The sequence below is a fragment of the Hypanus sabinus genome, chromosome 9 (assembly GCF_030144855.1).
Source record: "Hypanus sabinus isolate sHypSab1 chromosome 9, sHypSab1.hap1, whole genome shotgun sequence".
NCBI lineage: Eukaryota > Metazoa > Chordata > Chondrichthyes > Myliobatiformes > Dasyatidae > Hypanus > Hypanus sabinus.
In genome coordinates, this window is record NC_082714.1 from 103735679 (window position 1) to 103753336 (window position 17658).

Genomic DNA, 17658 nt, shown 5'->3' on the forward strand with positions numbered 1-17658 from the left:
TCTCAATCTATCTGCCTGTTGAAATCCTCCACAACATTGCCTTTATGACATGCTTTTTCTACCTCCTGCTGTAATTTGTAGACCACATCCTGGCTGCAGTTCAGAGGTCTGAAAATAACTCCCATAAAGGTCTTCCTACCCTTGCAGTTTCTTAACTCTGCCCTTGAGGATTCAATCTTCCGATCCTATGTTACCTCTTCCTAAGGACTTTATTTTATTTTTCACCAGCAGAGCCAGTCCTCCTCCTCTGGCTAGCAGTCTATCCTTTCGATAGATTGTGTATTCTTGAATATTAAGCTTCCAACTACAATCAGCTTTCAGTCATGACTCCACCATACCCACAAGGTCATACCTACCAACTGTGCTCCAAGATCATCTGCTTTATTCCATATACTGAGTGCATTCAGTCCTGTATTTGTCACCCTTTTCAATTTTGCCCCCCCCCCGGTACACTGCAACCCATCCCTCTGACTGAAATTTATTTTGCCCTATCATCTGCCAATCCTTCCTGACAGTCTGACTTACAACTACATCTGCTTGTAAACCAGCATCCCTTTCCTCAGCCCTCTCTCTCCTGTTCCCATACCCCTGCCAAATTAAACACTCCCCAACAAATCTAGCAAACCTGTCCGCAAGTATATTGGACCCCTCAGGTTCAGGTGTAACCTGCCCTTTTTGTACAGGTCATACCTTCCCCAGAAGAGATCCCAATGACCCATAAATCTGAAACCCTGTACCAGTTCCCCAGCAACGCATTCACCTGCCAAATCATCCTATTCTTGCCCTCACTGGCACGTGGCACAGGCAGCAATAGATTGCTACCCCAGAGGTCTTTCTTCCCAACTTTCTACTGAGCTCTCTAAATTCTCTCTTTAGGACCTCCTCTATCTTCCTTCCCATATCATCGATACCAATTTGTACCAGGACCTCTGGCAGCTCACCCTTCCCATTTAGAACATCGTGGACACAATCCGAGATGTCGGTGACCCTGGCACCTGGGTCTCTCTATTGTGCCCACTGATTTTCCTACCTACTTCTCTAACGATGGAATCTCCTGTCACCACTGCAGTTCTCTTCTTCCCCCTTCCGTTCTGAGCCACAGTGCCAGAGATCCATTCACTGCAGATCTCCCAGGTAGATCATTCCCCCCCCACCCCCAACAGTATCCAAAATGGTATACTAGTTCTTGAGAGGATCGGCCAAAGGGATACTCTGTACCAGTTGCCTATTTCCCTTCCCTCTCCTGACAATCACCCACTCAGCTGCCTTCTGCAACCTTGGGGTGACTACATCCCTGTTGTTCCTAACTATCATCTCCTCAGTTCCCCTTATGAGCCAAAGGTCATTAAGCTGCAGCTCCAGTTCTTTTAACACTTTCTCTGAGGAGCTGCAGCTCCATGTACCTGGTGCAGGTGTGGTTATCTGGGAGGCTGGAGGTCTCCCAGAATTACCACATCTCACACAAAGAACACGACACAGCTCCTGGAGCCATTCTCACTCCCCTAACTATTTACTTACAGAGTAAGAATGAGCAAGGGAAAGTTTACCAGATACATACTGTATATCACCCATGCCTGTTATCGCCCAAGGCTGTTGAGCCAAAGCCAAAGGTCTCCCCACTCTAACATGGCCCCACTCCAACAATGGCTGCGCCACTTGCCCTGGCCTTATTTTTATTTGACTTTGCTAATGAATCCTGAACTCAAATTGGCTGCTGCTCAAGCTCCCCTCAGCCACTGTTGCTGCAGGGAAAACAGTCCCCGGTGACTACTTAGTTTGTAGATCAGCCCTTTCTACACTGGGCTACGTGGCAAGTGAAGGGACAGATTCCAAGAATCAGACCTTTCTTTGCCTGGTCATACCGAGTCCAGATTTTCAATGCTATAACAATGCATCAGTGAATCCTTTCTTACCTGTTGTGGAGGTGCCTGTCCTCTGTCCCAACAGCACTCGCCAGGTGACCCTGGCATTTGATAATGCGGACCATAAGACTGAGGTCTTGATGGTACCTGGTAGTCATTGTCTCCCAGCCCAGACAGTGAGCTATGATGCTGCATCGTTGGTATCTGGTAAATATCTTGCTGAGGCGGCCTGCGCAGTGCCGAGCAGTTAGTGGAGTACAGGGATGGGCTGTCATACTGCAATCCAGTGAGCAGTTGCAGGCGATTTCCGGGTACAATGCCTTGCCGGCCATGCAGGGAGCACCGCCACCAACCTTCGTCCCCCTTGATGTTCTGTTCTATCACCGTTAGTATTTCACCCTTACGGAACGCAAGCTCATCAGGTGTCTCTGCCTTGTTGTCGTAGAGAGCCTTCGCCATAAGATTCTGTGTCAAAGAGGAAAGAGGTGTTTAGGGGTGTCACAAAAGCAACACTTCTCCAAAGTACACTTTTTTCCAGCTGTAAGTGAATGGCCCACATTAAATGCGTCTATTTTAAAACATTCACGGTAGAACAGGGAACAGCACAACCTAGGAACACGCACTTTGGCCCATGATGTTGTGCTGAACTAATTAAACTAATTAAACACCTAACTAAACTAAACCATTTGCCTATATAATGTCCCTCCATTCCTTCCATATTCCTGTGTCTGCCTAAAAGCCTCTTAAATACCACTCTTACAGTATATCTACTCCACTACCAGCATTGGCAGTGCACACACCACACACTGTAAGAAAAAACTTGTGGTTCATGGTGTTCAGCATGGAGACAGTGTTGGCATCATTTAGTACCTTTCAAAATTTGCTTTCAGTTAGCTTCACTGCAGGGATATAGTATGCAATTGGTGGATGGAACTCCAATCAAGTTGTAGTTGTCTCAATCAATCATGTCCCTACAGTGCTGGCCCTCCTATTTTTACCACATACAAGCTTGTTGGTTATCGGTTGCTGGTTGGTTGGCCTTTGGTTTGTTGGTTGTTTTCACTGCTACAGATGTCATTCCCACAGGAGTTATTATTTCACTAGTATAATTTCTTAGTTGGGTATCTCCAGGCTTCTGTTCAATATCTTTGAAATGCTGTTCAGTTGTGTAATGACTGAAACAGCTGAACTAGTGTCCAATTCTATTTTAATTAATTTTCAGTTCACTTCTAGCAAAAGTCATATTTGCTCGTCAACTGTGAATTTTCACACTGCAAATCTCAAGGCTACACACTCCTGTGGCACTCTCATCATTTTCAGATTTTCATCAACAGCATGTACTCTCTTTGAAGCTGCAACTTGACTTTTTACCTTTTACTCCTCTCACCCTTAAATCTGCATTTGGTGTACGTGAGCCTCTGCCACAGTCAGACTGGTTTCTGTTTAGATCTTGCAATTTTGTGCAACCTCACTTTTATTCCTGACTGCAACTCAATCGCATCTGTCTGCAGTTTCCTTTGCTACAGCAATTTTAACTGCTCTTTTAAATGTACCGTAAATTGTGCTTCAGTTAGTGGCTATTTTTGAATGCTTTCTACTTTGATTCCACACAAACTAAATGATCTCTTAGTGTATCATCAAGCCATTACTGAACTGACAATTCTCAGACAATCTCTTCAATTCAGGTGCATACACTGAATTGGATTCCTCTTCCTTTGATTCCGCTTATGAAACCTAAACAGCTCTGCAATCACAGTGGCTTCGGTTCTAAATGTTCCTGCACCATTTTCACAATACCAGCAAAGCTCATTTCAGATGGTTTGGTTGGAAGACCAGAATCTGTGCGGATTGGTAATAACACATCCACCTCACTGACGATCAATACTGGCACGCCTCAAGGAAGTGTGATTAGCCCACTGCTCTGCTCCCTCTATACTCATGACTGTATGGCTAGGTATAGCTCAAATGCCATCTATAAACTTGCTGATGATACAACCATTGTTGACAGAATCTCAGGTGGACGTACTGGAGTGAGATATACCAGCTAGTTGAGTGGTGTCATAGCAACAACCTGCCACTCAACATCAGTAAGGCAAAAGAGCTGATTGTGGACTTCAGAAACGGCAGGACGAGAGAACACACACCAGTTCTTATAGAGGTATCAGAAGTGGGAAGGGTGAGCAATTTCAAGTTCCTGAGTGTCAATATCTCTGAGGAGTGAACTTGATCCCAGGTATCAATGCAGAGGCAAAAAGTGGCTATATTTCATCAGGAGTTTAAGGCGATTTGGTTAGTCACCTAAAACACTTAAAAATATCTACAGATAAACTATGGAGAGCATTTTGATTGTCTAGTATTGGCGGGGGGGGGGCTACTAATGCACAGGATTGAAGTCAGCTGCAGAGAGTTATAAAATTAGTCAGCTCAATCATGGGTACTAGCCTCTATAGTATCCAAGATATCTTCAGAAAAGCAGCTTCCATTATTAAGTACCCCCATTACCCAGGACATGCCCCCCTCTCTTTATTACCATTGGGAAGGAGGTACAGAAGTCTGAAGGCATACACTAGGCCAGTGGTCCCCAACTTTTTCTATGCCCCACACCCCTAGGAAATGTTTGATTAATGTTCACACCCCCTACAAATGTAATATCACATTTGAAGATGAAGAAGTCTAACTTCTAATTTTTGAACCACATACAATACCACGGGGCAAGTTGAACTTAAAAAAATAAGCTTTTAACTCAGTGTATAAAATGCAAATATAAATTGAGCAATTAGATTCCAATTTATTCAGAAAAAAATTGTAAACAGTAAAATCAATCCTAATTGTGAACATAAAATTCAATGACTTCTTTGCTCCTGCTTCTCATTCATGATTTGGTCAAAACGTGGAACTTTCTTGCTGACTGCGATCCGCAGGCCTGCCTGTGGATTCAGGCGATTCCTAGATTTTGTCTTGACTGACAAAAGAGAACTGAATCCAGATTCACCCAAGCATGATGTTGCAAATGGAATGAGGACACGGAGTGCTTTTCCACCAAGTCTTGGGAACATATCCAGTGCTGCACACCAAAACTCCTCCAAAGTATTGCTTTCAAATTGCATTTCAAGAGCTCGATATGTCCGCAAATCAATAAGATCTTTCTTCAGCTCTTCAACATCTGACATTTTCTCCAAATTGTAGGAATATGGATTCATGATCTATTCTTCTGAAATCTTCAGGTCTCCAGCAGCAAAATATCCATCAAACGATTCTGACAGTATTTCCAAATGAGCCACAATTTCTTCATGCACAGTAGGAGTTATGGATCCAGCATCAACAACCATGTCTTCTAGTGAAGGAAAATTTGAGAGACTGCCTCTTTCCATCCTTTGACGCCAAAGACATAACTTTTCTTTGAAGGCATTCAACTTTTCACAAGCCTTCAATATGTTTATCCCTTTTCCTTGAAGAGAAACACTCAGTTCATTCATACGAGTGAAAATATCAGCTAAGTAAGCCAGCATTTGGGCAAATTCCTGTGATTCCATTGCCCCAACCAGATCACATTCACGCTCCTTGAGAAAAACTTTGATTTCTTCCCGCAGTTCAAAGAAGCAGGTTAATGCTTGTCCTTGTGACAACCAATGGACTTCTGTGTGCAAAAGCAAAACTGAATGCTCACTTCCCAGATCCTCACAAAATGATCTGAAGATGCGATGGTTCAAAGCAGGCCCCCGATCCAGTTGATGATCTTCACACAAGTATCAAGGATTTTCTTCAAATTTGGAGGTAATGTTTTTGATGCCAAAGCATGCCGATGAAGAAAACAATGGGTAACTTGCAAGTCTGGAATCTCCTTTTTCATCAATGCAGAAAAGCCAGATTTATTTCCAAACATTGCAGGTGCCCCATCAGTGCACCAGAATCAATCACTTTGATATCTAAATCATGTTTGGCAAAGAAGTCTTTCACCAGCTGCATCATATCCTTTGTAGTTGTGTTTGTTTTCAGATCTTTACAAAACAGGAGATCTTCCTTCACAGCACTATCATTGACATACCTCACTCATGTGATGAGTTGGAGTGTGCTTGGGACAAATGTTACTACCACTTCTCAAGGCACATTGGCAGCTGACTGAGTGATGACTCGTGACTCATCACTCAAGGGCACAAGCCACTCATTGTCACACCCTCTGAAATTCCATCTCACACCCCCTGGGGTGTGGGCACCCCAGGTTGGGAATCCCTGCACTAGGCGATTCAGGAGTAGCTTTTTCCCTTTTGCTATCTGATTTCTAAATGGACATTGAACCCATGAACACTAACTCACTATTTTTTATTAATTTCTGTTTTTGCACTACTTATCTTAATTTAACTATTTAATATACATATATACATTTACTGTAATTCAGTTTTTTATATGTTTATCATGTAATGTGTTGAACTGCTGCTGCAAAGTTAATGAATTTCATGACATATACCAGTGATATTAAACCTGTTTCTGATCCTGAGCAATTAGACTTCAAAGCAAACTGAACGCCTTTAAACCTACTGCACTCAGCCAAAGCTGGTACACATTTCTCATTGGCTATTACATTTGCTTCAAAATATTGTTGAAATAGCTCAGTTTACATACTCCAGTTATCCTTTGTGTAATCAAACATGTCAATCTTTCTGATATAGCTAGCCATTTCTGCTTTTTTAATGATGATTATCACCTGGTACTCATTCCTTATGAACCCATGAACACTTCTATTTTCTGATTTTCTTTTTAAAATAAACTTGATTGTGTCTTGCCTTCCATAGAACACGTGCTGCACTACTTTTTCTTAACTCGACAGTATCTGCACTTGCTGACCTACTTTTTTTTTACTTGCCATTCCTAGCTGTGTCTATATTTGTTCAAATGTCTCGCTGCGCTTCTACAGATTGATAGCCGACAAGCTCATTTTAAAAATACTTTGTTGCCCAAGTTATGTTTTGTAACTTTAAAACATTAAAATAATTCAAACGAAGATGTGGGAGTCTGAAATACAGGTCTAACTTCCAGCTTACTTAAAACAAGCCATGCACATATCACATGGATACAATTTGTGCTTTTATACTGTTACGGATTCAGCCAACAATAAATATATGAGCGAGGCAGGGGTTTTTATAACAAATAAAACATTTATTAAACACTGAAAAACAAACCCCCAAAAGTAAACAAATCACTAATGTAACCAGAAATCAGCTGCTGTGCGGCAGCTTAAACAGTTCTTAAAGCGATGTTGCAAAAACAGTTCTTCAAAGTAGTATTGCAAAAGTTCAAAATGCTTACAGTCCATTTAAGGGAGAGACTTTTTAAAGACGATTTAAATTCTCCTTCACGTCGTGTCGCTGCAATTCCCAGTCGAACTATACTTTTCCCACGGAGAATTTACGAAGATGGAAAATGAAACGGCTTAAAGGCACTGACCTTTCCTTTACAACACTGTACTCAATCCTTTCTGCTATTCACAGGGACTAACATGAGCACAGTCAACGAATTCCTTCCGAATGAGGATCGAACAAGGTCGAACCTGTTTCACCGTCGAAATCGACTTTCCTCGATCTTTTAACTCCCGAACTCTGATCTTCACTCTCCACTGATTCTCAGCTAGCAGTATTATAAAGAAACTGCTGGCAATGAACTTTTAAACTTTAGGCATTAAATAAAACTCCATCTTTCAACTAAACTGCATCATAACATTAAATCATGCAGTGGCATGAAGTCAACATGGCAAATCCAGCCATGAACTGCCCCTCCTCACAGGGAGGGGTCCTCCTTTTATACCCTGTAAAAAAAACCTGTCACATGACCTCTACTGGCGGGAAAATGACATCACTCCACCATCACAAGACCATTACCTCAAGTCCAGTATAGCTTCAACACCCGTCACATGACAAGTACGCCACTGTCATGTGTCATGGGTACGTAACAATACATATAGAAAAAGAAAGCCCTTAATTCTGAGTGGAGTCATCGGGACGCTGTTGTGACGGCATTTTTTTTAGCAGGCTTTCTTGTTTTTATGAGGCCGAGTTGCTAGTTCGACGCTCAATCCAGCACGTGTGTGTGTGTACATATGTTCATATACACAAAAACACACAGATTTATGAAACACCCCGGTTTCCTTGACTGCATAAGTCTAGGGAAGACAACCTCTGGCCCCACAAACTCATGAGATTGAGTCGTACTTGATCCCACCCCAAATCTCAGTTTGTGTGGATGCTGTGTCATTTGCTACCCTGTTACAAATTAATGCCACAAAATATCAGACAGTAAGCTGCATACAATTAATGGAATTATATTTATGTACCTTAACTGAAGGGTTAGTGAAGAATAACAAAAAGAAAAGGGCCCATTCTAATTAAACAGTCAAATATGCACACGTTGGAGCTCATCTTGAACTTCTCTGTCGCTCATGCGCTGGGCCCTCAGTCAACGTGAAAGCACACACCACTTTCCGATTGTCTTGAACAAACGGGTCTCCCACTGATCATATGCTATGACTGGTTCTCCCCAGCATCTTCTCTCCTCATCCCCACATGAACAAAAGAAACCCTCAAGCCCATCTTTATTGTCCCTCACCAAGAAATCCTCCCACTAATTGGATGGCACACATTCCACATCATCCCTTATCTTCAACAATAACCCAAACAGGCTGAAAGCAGAGCAAACAGCTCTTACAGAGCTGCTGAATGAAATAGCTACAGCACAACAGTAAAGATGTGAACCAGGGCATTTTATATATGTATGTAACTCTAATACTAAGGAAATATTAAATACACAACACGGGGTTGCCTGAGCATGAGCCTTGCAGAAGGGCAAAATCAGAACTTGTTAAGATACCACTCCCCCATATTCACATCATGTGCCCAATTTATCTTTGTGTGTGGAAGCTGCCTCTGAAAGTGCCACTAAAATTTCTTGCCGCCTCTGTTTATAGCCTAGGCCTTGTTTTTAGTAACCCCTCCATGAAGAAAATGACAATGTGCCTCCACCCTATCTATGCCTCTCAGAATCTTATATCAGGTTCACCCCTTAAAATCCTATGTTCCAGAGAATAAAAACCTAGCTAGTGCATCCTGTCCTTGGAATGAACTGCCAGAAATAGAGATGGAGACTGCACATTAGCAATGTACAGAAGCCAACCACAAAAGTGCACAGACAGGAGAGGTTTAGTGTCCTTGAGTCACACTAAACTAGCTCCCTGAGCAACAGAATTGGCAAGGCCTGCTTCGAGAATGTATGACTCTCACATTCAGTGTCATCTCACACCATTCATAGACAAACATAGAAATCAAGTCACTAAGTCTCTTCACATGTCTATTTCATAGTAAACTCATCTCTACCTTTTCATCTGTCCACAGTATCCTTTCAATCACCCTCACCCCCACACTTATCCATCAGCCTCTGACATAAACATTAAAATACTTTACTTCTGCCATCCTTTGAGGAAGAAAGTTCCATAGACTCATAGTCCTCGAAGAGGAAAAGAAGCCTTGTTTCTATCGTAAATGGGGCAAGCGTTATTTCCAAACAAGAACCTAGAGTCCTAGGTTCTCCTACAAGAAGTAACATCCTCTCCATGTCGGCCCCATTAAAACCCATCAAGGTCTCGTGTGTTTCAACAAGGGATATCGCCAGAACTGGAAGGTTAGGATAAGCTGTACTTTTTTCCCTGGATTCTAGGTGGCCTTGCTGCTATATGTTAAATCATCAGGGGCATGGATGCAGTGAATGGTCACAGGGCTTTTTTTTACCACAGTTGGGGAATCTAAAGCTAGAGGGCATAGGTCTATATTGAGAGGGTAAAGATTTAAAAGGGACTTAGGAGGCAACTTCTTCGGCCAGAGGGTGGTGAATATATGGAATGTGCTGCTAGAGGAAGCGGTTGAAGTGGGCACTATTACAATACTTAAAAACACAATTGGACAGGTACATGGATAGGGAATGTTTAGATGGATATGGACAAAATACAGGCAATGGAATTAGCTCAAGTGGCCAATTGGTCCACCTTGACAAGTTAATCCAAAGGATCGGTTTCTGTGTTGTAGAACTCTAAGACTACCTCTCAGTTTTCTAAACTCCAGCTTATACACCTTAGCTTTACGATCTTTCTTCAAACAACAATTTGCCATTAATCTAGTAAATCTTCTCTGAACTGTTTCCAATGCTATCTCTCATCATTTACATTTTACCTTTTGCTTACCCTTCTAAAATGAACGATTGTAAACTTTCCCACATTATATTTCGTTTGCCCGAGTTTAATGTAATATCCTCACTTAAGCTAATATATCTCTTCATACCCTATTATGCCCTCCGCACACTTTAGTTTAATCTCTGCCATATAAAGATTAGAGCTCCAGAGAGCAAATAGCTCACAGAACTGAAGACGTGTTTCCAGTGTGGTCTTGCAAATCCCTGCCAGACAAGTTGCCAGCAGACTATCAGTGTTGTTCAGGGTTTAAGGTCTACATCTGCAAATATGTTTTACCTCAGACTTCATTTAGAAAGTTGCACAAACCCCTTCCAATAATCTCACCTGATCAGATGCTGTGATGAAGGTTATTGCAAGAGAAACTTCATGGCATAGGAGTTCATTTACTGGCAAAGACTGAAGACTAGCTGACTCTCATGAAACACGAAGTTAGTGTAGCTGGCTCTTTTTCTGGTTGTAATGAGCAGTGTGCCACAGGGAACCGGTGGTGGGATCTGAATTTCTTATAATTTAGATAAACATCTCAGATAAAGGCACCAGTGAATCTGTCCAAAGTTATCTCACTAGAATCAACACTGGTTAAATAGTGAAATGTAAGAGTTAATAGTCCCTGCATTGTCCTTATCTTTTGTTGACAATTAACCTCATTAAGAACCCCAGAATCCTGCACCATCACTAGGAGAATTAGTTGTATCTGCACCATGGAGCAACAATTAATCCTGTACCTTGCCCAGATTTCTGTCCATTCAGAGCTTGCAACATCATCTGTTTTAATAAACTTCATGCATTTCTGATTTACTCAGCTTAGGAGTCAGAACACATCTGCAATAAATAAACTAATTCCTTCGAAAAGAGAGGGGGTCGGTCTCTGGAGGAGGAAGTCATCAGTGGTGGTAGTTTTCTGAATGGTTCTTTGTTGAAATGTGATTTCCTTGTGCGTGGTGCCATATTTAAACATAAAACAAGAGAAGGAAGTGCCCTTCGGCCTGTGCTGAAGCCAGTCTTCCACGTTTAAATCAGAGGTAAAGATCAAACCTCCACCATCCCCTACTTTTTTAACTAATTAAGTAATTCCCCATTTCAAATGATTATGACGATCCCTGGGACCTTCACTTCACAAATTACAGGGATTGCCTGTAACAACGCTTAGTCGCTGTGACAACTCTGGGGACAGAAGTGCCATTTGCGCAGGCGCACACATCTCTGATCTGAGCTGCAGTGATCACTCTGCTGACAGAAGACAAAGATGAAGAATCTTTTTGCCCAACTCCAAGCTGACACTGGATCGATGTAAATGAGGGATCTAATCCTGGACTCTGGCTCCATTTAAAACTGTGCTTTACTTTGAGGCAGCTCCTTCCCGCAATCTCCTAGGACAACGAACGCTAAACACCCACAGAATTAAGTAATCAGTGTTGGCATTATTGCTCCCAGCCTCGTCTCTACAACCTTACTCTTTTACACAGCTCAACATTCTCCTAGAGCCTAACACTAATCCTTGACCTGTGGACAAAACCCTACTCTCCTACTGTCTTCCTAACACCTTGCACTGAGTGCTGCGTCACAGACTTCCGATTCCCCGTCAGAGCCCACAGTCCAACCTGATCACCAGCTTGGATACTGGAGGACTGACCCATGGAAGTTATTTTCACCAACATTGTAGCTAAGTCAAAAATCCAAGAATCCCAATTGAGGATGAAATCTGAACTCCTACCTTTCATTAATTGGTTATATTAGAAACAGTTAATTCTAGTGGAACAATTTTGGACAGATTCATCAATGTCATCATGCAGAATAGCTCAGAAACAACCCCTTTGCCCCATCTATTCCATGCTGGGAGCAAGAATACCAACCCTATCATTCTGCCTAGTCCTATCAACCCTCAATATGCCTCCCATCCATATACTTATCCAAACTTCTTACACGTTGAAATCAGACCCGTGTCCAGCACTTCTGCCGGCAGCTCATTCCACACTCTCACCAGCCTCTGCGTGAAGAAGTCCCCCATGTCAGTGAAGAAGTGCCTTCACCTGAGTGAGGAAGGTGGGTAAAAAACTTCTGAATTTGCAGCCCTTGAACATTAATTGGGCTTGTTGCGATGACAGCTGAAACAAGTTCCCGTTCTACACCTTTGTCAGTTATTTTAACAAAAGATCTCTTTTGGTATTAGTGATAACCACAGATGGGATATAAGCTCTGAAGCCACTTTTATACTTAATACATCAGTTAATTTAGGCAGCATGAGTCTTCCTGCAGCAATAATCCAGAAGATGATCCTCTCCACTTGACATCTTTAGAAGAATGTGTGGGGATCTCATTGGAACCTACCGAATATTGAAAGGATTAGATAGTGCGCATGTGGAGAGGATGTTTCCTATGGTGGGGGTATCCAGAACTAGAAGGCACAGCCTCAAATTTGAACAGAGGTAAGGAGGAATTTTTTAACCAGAGAGTAGTAAATCTGTGGAATGCTCTGCCACAGACTGCGGTGAAGGCCAAGTGCGTGTGTATATTTAAGGCGGAAGTTGATCACTTCCTGATCAGTTAGGTCGAAGCAGACTTGATGGGCTGAATGGCCAAATTCTGCTACTATGTCTTATGGTCTTATCTATTGATATGGCGTCTATCTTACCCACATGCTCCATATACATAGGAGTGTGCTTCTGTAATGAGATTAAGGCAATACAGTGTTCGTAAAAGCATCCTTTAAGATTCAAGTCCATGGTGTAGGTTGCAACAAATCAAAGTCCTCCAGACCCCTCTCATGAAATCTATTCATGTTGACGAAGAAGCAAGACAGTTGTCAGGATGGTGAGCTTACTCATCAGCTTTAGTTGACTATACATCACTGAGGCTGGCATATACCTAGATATTCAGCAATACGAGATGCAAATCATTTACAGTGCATGCCATTGTCAACCTGGGATGTGAAAACACACTTTAAAGTGAAGGCACGAGAGAAGGCAGATGTTGCAACGTGGAGCAGAGGAAAAACAAACTGTTGGAGGAATGTAGAGGGTTGAGTAGCACATGTGGAGGGTTGACATTTCAGGTCGAGACCCAGCATCAGGTCCTGAAATATCATCAATCCTGCTGCCTCTACGGATGCTGCTGGACCTGCTGAGTTCCTCCAGCAGTTAATATGTTACAGTAGCGTAGAGCTTAGTGCACTTGCTTTGCGGGTCGAGTAATCACCGATTGGGGTTCGATTCCTGCTACCGTCTGTAAAGAGTTTGTACGTGATTCCTGTGAAAGAATGGGTGTGCCAGATTCTTCCCACATGCCAAAGGCATATGTTTAGAGTTAGGGTTTTGGGTATGCTATATTGGCTCTGGAAATATGACAACATTTGCTGGCTGCCCCATCACAATCTTCAGACAGTGCTGGTCATTGACACAGTAAGATACATTCCACTGTATATTCTGATGTTTTGATGTGATGTGACGAATAATGCTAATCTTTAAAGTGTTGCAGCCTAAAACAATCTAATCTGCAGAAGTTATGTTGTTTTTTGGCAATAGAAATGCACCAACGTGCTCCCGACCAACAGAGGCGATGCAGCGACGGTTCACCAGTGTGACGCTGGAAGGGTAGCAGAGAATAACTGGACTGTGCCCCGACTTTCCTAAATGTACTAACACAAGAGATGATCTCAGTGAAGCATACAAAAATGTTTACTGGACTTGTCAGGGTCGACGCAGAGATAATGTTACCCCTATTTGGATTGTCTGGAATCAGGAGCATAGAGGAGACCGGAATCTGGAACAATGGAAAAATGCAAGAGGAACTCAGCAGGTCAGGCAGCATCTGTAGACAGTTGGCATTTCAGATTGAGACCCTTCAAAAAATAAGGGGATGGAAGAGGCAAGAAGAATTTTCTTCAGTCAGAGGTGGTAAATCTTGGACATTTTCTACTCTAGTGGCCCCTGGGGGTTCAGTTGCTGAGACAATTCAAGGCAGGGAGCAATAGACTTAGATATTAGGGGAATCAAGGATCTGGCTTCAGAGCAGGCAAGTGACTCAGAGGTAGAAGATCAGTAACAGGCAGTACATGTTCATAAAGAGACAAGAATCAACAAAAGCCTGTTTTTAAGAAGAATCTGTTTGAATGGTGGAGTAAAAGTGAGGGAAAATGGCCCAGTCCTGCTTTGATTTCCTCTACTTCATCACTGAAAAGAATAGCAACGTTAATGAGGTTTTTGAATGTGTTCACCTTTGGAACCAGGAGTCTGAGTTGACTTTACAAACACAAGATGCCACCACTCACCTGAAGCTCCTCCAAAACTTGAAGGCATCCCAGCTTTAAACTTAGCCCAGCTGATCAGTTCCCAGAGCAATTAAAGCAGAGTGAGAGGCCAAAATGCAATTGTCAGGTTGTACTGACCACATCAATGCTCTTCACCACCTTAGAAATTCAACCAAGCCCTAATGGTCTTGGAAGAACTCAGCTGGGAACAGGTAAAATGAGAACACTGCAACAAACAACCTCCATCTTCACCCATCGCCTAAGCACACTGGCACTGGCTAGATGTCACCTTGGAGGTTTCAAGGCAATTCTCTAGTTATCCAACAAAAATTAAAAATGCATACCACTTTTTAAAATTTATGACTCAGTTGTAACATTTCCACTGAGCTATTTTATCTAAGAACTTCACTCTTAACTTTAGCAACAAATGAAAGACTTTACATAGGCAGTTATTTGATTGTGCACTCTGAAAGTTAAAGAAATGAGAGGTTATCTTAATGAAACAAGATTATAAAGGGGCCAGGTAGCTTTAATGCTGTAAAGATGTTTCTGCTGGAGAGGGATTTAGAAGTATGAGATGTTGTTTCAGGATAAAAGGTTACTCAAAACTGGGATTGAATTCCTTTTCTCAAAGGTTTGTGAATCTGTAAAGATTTCTGCTCCAAAGAACTGTGGATGTTAAGTACACTTCAAGCTGGGACTGATAGATATTTCTGATCTCCAGGGTGATTCTGGAGTGTGGCAATTTTGTCCTTGTAGAGTATGCTTGTGTCTTTTCCCCAAACATTTACTGCTGAAAGGATTAACCAGCTTCAGAGTCAACTGTTCTCAATAGACTGGAGCATGTGTGTGTCACTCAATATTCTCACTGGGCAATGAAAAATGGACAAGAATATCCCACAGCTGTAACCAAATAACCACAGATTTCCTACATTCAGCCTGCATATTTGAAACTCAGCTAACTGTGGCAGTCCATTGTATTGAAGTTAATGAATGCTTTTGGTTCAGTGCTGCCCATCTTATCGTACAAACCTACTGGTTTGTGCAATGAAATGGGCTAAAGCTAGGGGGCAATAGTGGTCTCACACAACTACCGTTTGGACTCACTGGCCTCAGAATACAGTATAAGCACTCAAGGTTGCCAATAACAGCAATAATTTCTCTGTAAACATGCTACAGACTATTTAAATGTTTCTTGAACAACAGTTATGATATGTAAGGATGAGTTGACACTTCACAGGAGCATTTCCGGAGATCTATCACGTTAACGCTGTGCTATAATGTTCTATGCTCTATGTTCTAGATGTTAACACAGATGACTAAACACTTAGTTAAAGAGGTAGGTTTTGAAGTGCTCCTTACAGGAAGAGAGAGAAGTTGTTATAAATTAGATGTCTGAAAGAATAGTTCCAAAATGAACAGCCATGCTCAGGAACAAAAGCATCTCCAAAACTGGAGGACCAGAGACATCACAATGGGTGTAGGACCACAGTACATTGTAGGGATAGGACTAGGACCATATAGAAATATGAACGGAAAGCTGAAAATTTTATCCTTTGTCAACAAGACATTGGGAAGACAGGCAGAATGCTTCGACCTCTCCCTCCATTCACCTACATTCATACTTCAACTCTAATTAGCCCAATGATCCTCAATAAACTTAACTAAAAATAAACTGCCAGTTTTAGTCTAGGAAATTGCACTTGACCACCAGATCTTCACAGAAAAAGTGCCTCCTAATTGACTGTTTCAACTGGCCAAATTCTAATGGTAAGATTTCTCTTGATCTCATTGCTGGTAACCTGTGTGCTGTCAGAAGAATGTGAAGGATTCAAACAGGGCATGGATGAAGTTTACTAGATTAATTCCAGAGGTTAGGGACTTTAGTTGGTTTTGAAAGTTGGGCGTCGTTCTGCTGGGAACACAGGAGAGAGTGAGGGAATCTGACAGAGCTACTTAAAATCATAAAGGTTAAAGAGAGAGTAGAGAGAGAAAAACTGTTGCCTTTGGTGGAGGGGCCCAAAACCAAAGGGCATAAATTTAGATGATGGAAAAAGAAATGAAAATGTGGAAAACATTCTTATGCCGTGATTGACTGGGGACCAGGGATATTAGGGGAGTAACATTCAAAAGTAAGCTGGATAAATATCTGAAACAAAAGGATTTGCAGGGCAAGAGAGGGCAACAAGCTGGATTGTGCTCACATTAAGTGTTGTTGACTCAATGGGCCAAATTACCTCTATCCTTGCTGTAACCTTTCTGTGTAACATATTGATGCAACAATAAAGACAAGACAGCTGCTATATTTCATTAGGAGTTTGAGGAGATTAGTTTGTCAACTGAAATGCTCAAACTTCTACAACTATACTGTGGAGAGCATTCTGACTGGCTGCATCACTGTCTGGTACGGGGGGCAGGATCTACTATACAAGATCAAAATAAGTTGCGGAAACTTATAAAATTAGTCAGCTCTTTCATGGGTACCAGCCTCTGTAGTATCCAAGATATCTTCAAGGACCAGTGCCTTAGGAAGGTGACATCCATTATTAAGGATCTCCACCATTCAGGACATGCCCTCTTCTCACTGTTACCATCAGGAAGGAGGTACAGAAGCCTGAAAACACACACTCAGCGATTCAGGAACAGCTTCTTCCCCTTTGCCATCTGATTCCTAAATGGACATTGCACTCCTGAACACTACCTCACTACATTTTTATTTCTGCTATTTTGCACTACCTATTTTAGCTTAACTATTTAATAGACATAACTTTTCTTAACGTAACTGATATTTATTTATCATATATTTTGTTGTATTGCTGCCATACAGTTAACAAATTTCAAGACATATGGTGGTGATATTAAATGTGATCCTGTTTCTGGTTCTGCACATTCTCAAAGGATCCCCTTCAACATCTGAAACTCTTTAAGTCGAGCTGCTGGAGCTGATTATTTCCTGCAGTGCAAGTTCGAATCCTCTGGCCATAAGGCTTGACTTCTGCCAATAGCTTTGGCCCTAAAACTTGTCTCGAAACACGTGCCCCAGAAACCGAGTAAATTTATTGTCAAGGTACATATATGTCACCATATACAGCCCTCAGGTTCATTTTCCTGTGAGTAATTACAAGAAACACGATAGAATCAATGAAAGACCATATCCAATAGGACAGATAACAACCCATGTGTAAAAAAAAACTCTGGAAATACAAAAATAAAGAGAATAGAAAGAAATAATAATAAGACCATAAGACAAAGGAGCAGAAGTCGGCCATTCGGCCCATCGAGTCTGCTCCGCCATTTCATCATGAGCTGATCCAATCTCC

The 17658-nt window shown here is 41.9% G+C and overlaps 1 protein-coding gene across 1 annotated transcript in view; it reads right to left on the bottom strand.

Annotated features, from left to right (window-relative positions):
* LOC132399679 (cas scaffolding protein family member 4-like) overlaps positions 1-17658 on the bottom strand; it is a 132672-nt gene that overhangs the window by 37652 nt on the left and 77362 nt on the right. The window contains exon 2 of the mRNA XM_059980326.1: positions 1914-2327. Within this exon, the coding sequence (XP_059836309.1) occupies positions 1914-2327 (414 nt within the window). The remainder of the gene's footprint in view (positions 1-1913; positions 2328-17658) is intronic.